At 36.6% G+C, this 9,317-nt stretch overlaps 1 protein-coding gene across 1 annotated transcript; it reads right to left on the bottom strand.

The window, feature by feature from the left end:
* Nucleotides 1–542: 542 nt before the first annotated feature.
* Nucleotides 543–8,592, bottom strand: APOBEC4 (apolipoprotein B mRNA editing enzyme catalytic polypeptide like 4). Its single transcript, XM_020984387.2, has 3 exons — nt 8,383–8,592; nt 7,384–7,442; nt 543–6,721 (listed from the first exon to the last, which is right to left on the bottom strand). The coding sequence occupies exon 3, from the start codon at nt 6,518–6,520 to the stop codon at nt 5,414–5,416; it is 1,107 nt and encodes a 368-aa protein (XP_020840046.1). The 5' UTR covers nt 6,521–6,721; nt 7,384–7,442; nt 8,383–8,592; the 3' UTR covers nt 543–5,413.
* Nucleotides 8,593–9,317: the final 725 nt, after the last annotated feature.

Genomic DNA, 9,317 nt, shown 5'->3' with positions numbered 1-9,317 from the left:
AAATTGCCTGGGGAATATGAGAGGTTAAGTGCTGTTGTCATGGGATTTTGTATGTGTCGGAGACAGAACTTGAACCAAGGTTTTCCTGCTTCCAAGGCTTGTCTTCTATCCATCTACTCTTTTATGCAACTTCTACTTTTCTTACCTGCCTATAATTGTTTGCATTAGAACATCACATGTCAAAGTACTTGCTATTACCATGGTGTTGAATATCACATGAAATATCTTGATTAACTTAGTTATTCAAAATTTCCATCTCATTTTAACTTGCTAACTTTAATAAACTAAATAGAAACTCGTCACTTAGCGACCAATAATTACTCTTTTTTTATTCTTTAAATAGAGATTTTCTTGAAGAACTTTGAAAATTGAAAGCATTGTTAGGACAAAAGGAAATAAGGATTGAATGCTAGTATGTTTAAATCTTTACCTTTAATTGTTTTCAAGAAAAGCAGTACCAATTACATTGCAAAAATAATTTTTTGTTTTAAAAATTTATGTAATTTTTTATTCCACAAATGAGAAAATATCTTTGTTATTATAATCAATTAAGGAAATCATGGTAGAAAATAACATTAACCAGATATTAAAAATTATGTGTACCACTTTTTAATCTCATAGTTTTTTTCTACATATCAATGTATAATACTACATTTTATGTATTTGACATCTCAAAGTTTATCAAATTTCAACTACATGTCAGTATATCAATACATGTGGTAAAACATCTATATATGTATAGTAATAAAATTGTGAGATTAAGGATTGATACTAAGTTAAATATATAAAATTGTAACAGGAGTGTATATAATGGAAATATAAATAAATTTTTGGTAACGTGGATCCAGAATTAGGTAGAAGGAGGAGAAAGGATTGGGTGTATTTGAAAAATTGAGCACTGTTTTTAATGGCTCCAAGTTTAAATCATACAAAAGACAACACCAGTATTCTTCCAGTGATGCTATAAGGTTTTGATTCATGGAATACCAGTCTCCAAAGAATTGAATAGGTTATTCAAAGAAATGCATGGTGGCTGTAGACAGGTTGTGGCATATGTCCAGTGGAGAATTGCATAAGGTATGAAGGATATTATCAAAAATATGTATAATCAGAAAAATAGGCAGGCTAGTCATGTAGGGAGAATGAGGGATAACCAATGGACAGAATATGTGCTCCATTGATATCACTGGTACAATGTCAAGAGCTCACCTAGAGTTAGACCTCCAGCATGTTGTATGGGCTCCTTGGGGAAGACATGGACAAGAGCAGCACAAATTGAAAAACTGTGAATGATTTGTATGTATTCTGAACTGTTAGAGGGAGCACTCACATGTGTGAGATTACAGATTCATTCAAGTATTAAAGAATCCTTTACTAGAGTCCTACTCTGGTGCTTCATTGTGTTACCAAGATGACACTGGACTCTTTTTTTCTTTTAATATTTTATTTTCTCCAATTACATAGAAAAGCAATTTTAAACCTTCATTTTTTACAATTTTGAGTTCCAAATTCCCTCCCATAGTCCCTCTCCTATCCTTCTCATTGAGAGGGCAAGTAATTTACATGTATAGAAGATAACACTGGATTCTTGAAGTTTATACCAGTGTAGCATAATATTTCTCAAGTCATACACAGATGGTAAGGCTTTCAGTATGGCCTGATTTCATGTCTGTTGTCTGAGGATTGGCTTAGCTCATCTTACTTAGGTAACTTAGCTAAGTGCAGAGAAGTTTATCATCAAATTGGCCTTACGGTAATGGATTTTTGTGTCATTTAAACCTTTGAAGACCATATCCTAAGTTGAAGAGGGGTTGTGATCTACATTGGTGCAGGGAAAATCTATACTGATGAAATTTCAGATTTTGAAAATGTAGGAAGTATACTAGATATATTAAATGTCACTAATCTGCATCCCTAATGAGGCATTACCATTCAGGATTTAAGAGGCTTTTTGGAAAGCATTTTGTATTGACTGGCAGTAATTTGTCAAATCAAGTTAACAAACATTTAATAAGCACTTATGTGCCAGGGACTGTGTTAAGGCTGTCATTTGGTTAATCTTAGAATCAGATTTAAAGAATTACTCATTTTAAAATGTCTTTCTTTCTTTCTTTCTTTCTTTCTTTCTTTCTTTCTTTCTTTCTTTCTTTCTTTCTTTCTTTCTTTCTTTCTCTCTCTCTCTTCTTTCCTTCCTTCCTTCCTTCCTTTCCTCCCTTCCCTCCCTTCCTCCTTCTCTCCCTGCCTTGTGTTCTAAAATTTGTAATATTTTTATTCCTTTTGAATTGACAACTCATCATTTTGATCACATGTTATATTCTTTCACAAAGCTCTGCAAAATTTAGAAGTATTTCTGTAATCAATTTCAGCTTTATATTTGTGATTTAGCCATTATAATAATACTAAATTTACATAGTGCTGTGGTAGACATAGTAAACTATCCAGCTATTCCATTCTCCACAAATCTAATTCCTCTACAAGTTTTTTTTGTTTTTTTTTTTAAAGTACAAAATCATTCTCTATATATCTATGGTTGGGAAGGGTCATACGGAATGAAAAATAAAGTTTTATTTTTTCAGATTGAATTGAACTGACTAATTGAATTTGAAGATTAATAGAGCATGTAATGTATTATATGTGATATATTTACAGCATAAGTTTACCTTTTCTCAAAGCTAACTATGACAAGGTTGAGATTTGATATTGTATTTGCCTTAAAGGAAGTTACCATTAGTAGAGATAGCTATCATAGATAATATTACAAAGTATCTATGGGGTCTGAGGGAAAAGGCTATTACCAAATTTCAGGGGTAGGCAATCAAGAAAGGTATCTGTGTAGGATGTGGTATAGCAGTTAGGCTTTAAAGAATGGGTAGAAATTTAATGGGCAAAGCAAGGATGGGGAAGAAGTCATTCCAGGCATAGGGAACTGTATGAATAAAAGAGAACAGAATGGATATTAGGGTAGGGTGGTTAGAAAGGCAGGGAGCAAGCAGTTTAATTTGTCTGGGACATGTGGATGGGAGTGCATGAAGGAGAATTACACAAGACTGAAAGGGGAGAGGGGAGCATCATCTTGTGAAGGGTCTTGAGTGTAAGCAGAGTTTGAACTTTATTCCTTAGGTAATAGGATCTTTTGATAAAACTGTAGTCCAAAGTTTTTATGAAATTTAAAAGAACATGCCATTCTTCTCTTTCTCTTTCCTCACCTTTTTTATATGCCTACCCTGATAATTTTTTTGCTTTCACTTTCCAAAAAAATTTTTTTTCATCATATGCTGTAACGCTCAAATTAGTAATACACATTAACATTCACTCCAAGGCTCAGGATCTGAACAAGCCAGAGAAATGAAATATAGTGAACTTAAAGAAAATCTAATAAGTTATCTTTTACTAAATAGGCTTTCATAGGGTATTTGATGGTCAGAAATTCTTACTAGAGTTTTGTTTTTTGTTTTTACCTCATCATAGCCAGAGTGTGTTGATATTATGTACTGTGGATGAATAATTCCTTAGTCTCTACTCCCAAAGAAGCCATTTCATTTTGATTGCCCTTTGGGGTGGTCTACTCAGACTATCCAGTCTGACCACAGAACCCAATAGATTATGCAGTCTTTCCACTAAATTTTAATACAATTAAGATAATAGAAAGATACTGACTTGCCCAGGATGAGTGACCCTATGTGAGATTTATTGTCACATTGTTACCCTTCCATCCCTAATCTAATATACATCAGAGAAACAAAGACTTAGTGGATGGAAAGTGGGATATAGCACACACCAGCTGAGATATCTCTTTAGATGTCAGTCAGGTTCATTATGGGGCCAATGAGAGGGACCAAAACCTACCTAGGGCAGGGAATTATTCCAATTCTAAAGCTGGCTCCAGTGTTCCAGAGGCTTTCCAGGATTGTGAGTAGGGCAGTCCTACAGGAGTCACAGGGCAAACCAAATTGCTCAATGATTTTTAAGTTGATTGTGAATATTTGGATATTTGTGGCTGATAGGGGTGCTTAATTGAGACAGTACCATAATATCCACATACACCTTTCTTCTTCTCATGTGCATGGATTCTGTATCCCCATTGCCATGCTACTAGAGAATAAAACTTTCCAGTAATTCTGTACTTCTTTCTGAATCCATGAACTACTCATTGACATTTATTGAATTCATATTATGTGCTGAGAACTATGGGAAGGTTCTGTTTTTTGGGGTTTTTTTAATGGATCTTAGCCCTCTACTTCTGTTTGGGAATAAACGTACTTGAAAAGACTTACTGTTATTTAGATGACAGGATACAAGTGAGTTATAAATCATTATGGCATAAAAAGAATAAGTAAGTATACATGTGAACAGGTTAATCAGGAAAAGGAATGTTGAGCCAATTTTGGAAGAACTAAGGGATATAGATTGGTGGGGAGGGGTAGGTAGTAATAGCCTTCCTTATAGGAAAGATGGCAAGTCCAAGTCAGATGTCGGGCATGGCAAGACAATGGTTGGCTAGAATGGTTGTATGGTAGGAGTAATAAATAATGAGTTTAGTAAGATACAGGTGCCATCAAATATGGAGATCACACTGTGCTTGATTCTAAAGGAATTTTTTAAAAAATGCATAACACACAGCCCATATCCTCCAGAAACTTATAACCAAATTGGAAAGGTAAGACAGACATACATGAAACAGGCAAGTGGAAAGGAACCTTGAAAGCCTTCTAGAGATATATAGATTTTATATTTTAGGTAATAGTTACTATATTGCTCAAGGTTGAATGCCCCACTCACCCAAATATCTAACCACTAACTAAATTTCATTTAGGAAGGAACCTAGGTAAGAGTCATCATGAGTGGGTGATTGAGCTTAAAAATGTATTTTCAAAGATGTGTTAAATCAGGTAGTAGAATGGCTTCTCCCTGCACATAATTATTTTGAATCACTTTAGAGAAAGTGGGCTGCTTAAAATCTATCTGCTGACAATAAATGATTAATGGAAAATCACTGGTTTGCTACTGCAAACAGCACTTAATGTCAGTTACTTCAGGCAGTTTTCCAACTTCACAATAAATCTTTATACTGAAACTAATTTAAGGACTCAGTTTAGTCCACTTAGGTTTTTTTTTTTTGTTTGTTTTTAAATGCTCAATGATGATGTGAGCCAACTGGAAAAACATTCCTTTTCCACATAATACTGTTGGAGAATGACTTAGAGTTCCACTTTGATGCTACCACTTGAAAAAGGGTCAAGTTGTTTATTGGAAAAACTTCAAGTGTTGCTAAAAGAGGTGAGGCTGCTAGCTGTTGACACAATGAAAAATGTAATGGAATTGCATTTTAGTGTGATTGCTTTCTAGGTAGTCCAGATTCAGCTGATACAGGGATGAAAGTTATCAAACACACATCAACAATCTCATAAGCCATTTAATGTCTGGTAGCATTATCTTTTTTAAAATGTGGGTTTACTTTTTTCTTTTTCTTATCACTTACTTTGCCACTTGAAAATTGTTCTGTGATTTCCACAGTCTCTACTAGTCTTCCAGCAGAGGGTCTTCTGGGGTCTTTGGTTTCCTGTAATAGCCTTTGAGGCATGTTTAAGTGCCTTACAACGTTCTTCGGTTTGGGCTGGTTTTGACTTACACTGGGTGGTTGCTGATCCCTGAAAGGCACTAACATAAAAATGACAGGCAGCCTCTGTTCTGGGGTCATCCTCACTTGAGAGGACTCCTGAGGAGACACATTGCTTAAAGGGCATCTCTGTAAGTCCACTTGAGCTTTTGTATTTGGGTTCATTGTTGTCTGGGGAAGTACATCAGTGAAGTATGGTTTCACTCCTGTGATTGCCTTGATCTCATAAGCATTATGCCTGTCAGCCAGTGCTCTTGCCGGCCAAAGTGGTTGGTAAAGAACTGCCCCTGAGATACCACTCACAAAGTGATGGAGAAGGTAAGGCCAAATTCCACCACTTATTGGGTTCAGAGTGACCCGAGGCCATAAACTAGCCAGGCTTCGTAAAGCTTCACGGTTCCATGCTGAAACAGGGAATTCAGTCTCTGTATGATAAAGTTGAGAGAAATAAACATTGAGGCTGATGCCTGGATACCTCAGCAGGAAGTTGTACATTTTGCTAATGCAGCAGTGGTTGGCTTCATTACAAGGACAGTAGTTAGAATAAAGCAGGATATACTCAATGTTGTCATTGTTACGTATGAATGCCTCAAGATAACTGCCCATCTCAAATAACATAGATTCTGGGTGGGTATCATACTCGCTGCAACCTGAAGCCTGCCCCTTTTGCACCAGGCTTCCAGAAGAAGTTTTCAGTTCATAAAATGTGAGATGTTTGGTTTGAGGACTTGGCCCACAAGGGAATCCAAAGATCTGATAAAATTCAGTGTGGGTAACTCTTGCTTCTTCACCTGTCCGGATATGATAAGGGCACTTAGAACATTCTAGAGTCAAGGCCAACCAATAATAAGGTTTTACTACAGTTCCATGATTTGTTAGGTATTCCTGGTATAGTGGCTCCATTTCTACATTTGTATTTTATTAATAACCACCACTGACAACGAGGACATATTGTTTACAAACAGTTTATGAAAACTATAGTTACTAAATTACACCCTCATCAGAGGAGGTAATACTGTAGCAGACAAACCTCTGGTTCTGAAGGAGAATAACCATGTCCATGTATTAGAAAAACTCTGCATTTGCTTTTGCATATTCAGATTCCTAGAAGGGGAAAAAGGAAAGGTTTTACTTCATAGATATCCTTATGACACTCCAAATGACCCTTCCAGCCCCTTTTGTCTGTGAAAGTCCCAAGAAATAAGTATATGTTTGGATTTCAGTTTGTAATAACCTAGTTCTATCTAAAGCCTGTGAGTCAAAGTATACTGTTTAGAGTTTTGTATATTTGTATCCCGTGGCAAACATAATAATGACTGGCACATGATAAGTGCTTAATAAAGCTCCTTGAAGGAAGGGACTGTTTAATTTTTTTGTGTTTATATTCCCAGCACCTAGCATAGTACCTGGAACATTGTAGGTACTTAATAAATGCTTATTGATTGATTGATTAACTACATCCAGGAAATTGGTAGCTTATCTCCATTGTCGCTTGAAAATCATTCTGTGATTTCCAGTGTCTCCACTACTCTTCCAGCAGCAGATTTCTGGGGTCTTCGGTTTCCTGTAATAACAGCTGAAGCATGTTTAGGAGCCTCACAATGTCCTTTGGTTTGGTCTGGCTTTGATTTGCCATTGAGTAGTCAAACACTCAAGTGGGATGGGTGCTCAGAGGAGGGGCTAGACTAGCCTTTAGTAGTTTTAAATAGATGTTCTTTTATCCACCTGTATAAGTTACATTAAGTTTAGTAAAATTGTTTGCTTACCTTGAAATAATTGGAGAACTGAGTTTGTTCTTCACAATCTGTATACAATCCTGTAATAGCTAAAAACAAACAATAGCTGTAATTACCATCATGTCACCTCTAGGTTTAGATCACATTCCAGGTAAGGGGTCATGTCATATTTTATCTTTACTTCATTTCTCCAGCAACTTGGGGGTAGCTGCTCAGTCTATTAATACTGTAAAAATGTTTCTCCTTATCAACTTACTGTCTTATGTTTCACATCTCATATTAGTTGGAGATTTGTTCTTACAAGTTATAAATACCTTTTTCTGTTGGATTAGTCAGTCAGTGCTGTGGTAATGTTTGCAAAGTAACTAATGCTAGGATACAGGAAGTTCCAGAGCCTTCCCAATTTATTTGAATTTCAAACCATCTATTTAATGCGTAAATATATGTTTACAGGATGTTCAAAAAGTCTTAGTGCAGTTGTAAGTGCTACATACACACACAAGCTCATTATGTCTGGATATCTGGCAAAATGTTTGCAAGGTGCCCATGGAGTGAACCCAAAGATTCAGTCCTGCAAGGGAATACCTATTTAACACTGCCAGCTAATATTCTGAGCATAGTTCCATGCTACCCTTTATTTAACTGTACAAAGTGTTGGGTCAGATATACAAGTGAATAAGACATGCATCTTGTCTTCATGAAACTTAAAACAATCTAGCCGGGAATATGACATGTTTGCAAACAACTAAATGATGATTGTGGGAGCTAAGTACAAAGTGTAGTATGAGGTCCAAGAAAATGAAACGTTATTTCTGCTCTGGGATTGTCACCACAAGAGTCCCTGGGGAAAACTCTCAGACAGTTCCAGGGAAGGGAATCTGTAACTCTGTTGCTAGTTACCTGAGTTTGTCAAAATGTAGGCACCCTAGACTGCTCACTGTTTCCTAAGCTTGGTAGTCTGTCTTCCATCCTCCAGTATTTATTCAAGTCATCCCCCATCCCTTATATGCATGCTTTCTTCAATCCTACCTTGTCTTCCTCAGGTTCTACCTCTTCTGTGAAGTCTTCATGGGTTATTTCCAGTTGTTATTACCTTCTTTAAATTACTTTCTTTTATATTTATCTATGGATATATTCTATCTTCCCCCCACCTCTAGTAGAAAGTAAGTTCCTTATTAAGGCCAGGAATAATTTCATTTATCTTTTTTCCGGTGCCTACCATGGTGATTTATGCATAGACACTGGCTAAGCCCCACCTGTGCCTAGCAACAGCAAACAACAGGATAAGATAACCAGTACTGGGTGGTGGCGGTGGTGGGGGTGGTGGCGGTGGAGGGGGTAGAATTCCTGTTCTTTTGTTGCTTTTTAAGGTGTATGCTCTGAGGGATGCAGTACTTCATTTTAAAAGAGAGTCATTTGAGAAACATTCTGTGATCATTAACATTTCAAAGGTGAGCTTGTCTCATCTCACTGCCTCATCTCAAATTGGTTTAAGGATTTGATAGGAAGATCAGTGTTTCTGGTGGAGGTAATAATTTGAACTCAGTCTTGAAGGCTAAGTAAGATTTCAGCCTGTGGAAATGGGGGTGGGAGGGTGGTAGAACATTCTGACTTTAGTATGTATGGAAGACTTGTATGGGTGCTATAAGCAGTAGGATGGATTCCAGAAACAAAACAGGTGAGCATAGGTTTTTTGTTGTAGTTGTTGTTTACTTTTAAAATTTGTGACCTTCCTGATGGGTAGCCCCAAACAGCCATTCTGTATGAGAATTTGATGTCTCTGTTAGAGGGAGACAGAATCAAAAGGACAGAAGAAAACAAAAAAAGAAACAAAGAAGCATAAGACGGGAGCTTCCTAATATGGACGTGCTGTTGTAGGTCAGAAGCCTTAGAGAATCTGACAGCTTGTCAGGCTACATTTCTTGTGTCATCTTGTGATAATTGTGGGCTGTAACTCCATCAGG

This window comes from Phascolarctos cinereus, unplaced genomic scaffold, assembly GCF_003287225.1.
Source record: "Phascolarctos cinereus isolate Bilbo 61053 unplaced genomic scaffold, phaCin_HiC Scaffold_5;HRSCAF=322, whole genome shotgun sequence".
Classification (NCBI taxonomy): domain Eukaryota; kingdom Metazoa; phylum Chordata; class Mammalia; order Diprotodontia; family Phascolarctidae; genus Phascolarctos; species Phascolarctos cinereus.
The sequence above is the reverse complement of the archived record's forward strand: the minus strand, read 5'-3'. Positions and strand labels throughout refer to the sequence as shown.

Coding starts and splice junctions, on each gene's coding strand:
- APOBEC4 (XM_020984387.2), bottom strand. CDS start 6,520: ATGGAGCCACTATACCAGGAATACCTAACAAATCATGGAACTGTAGTA.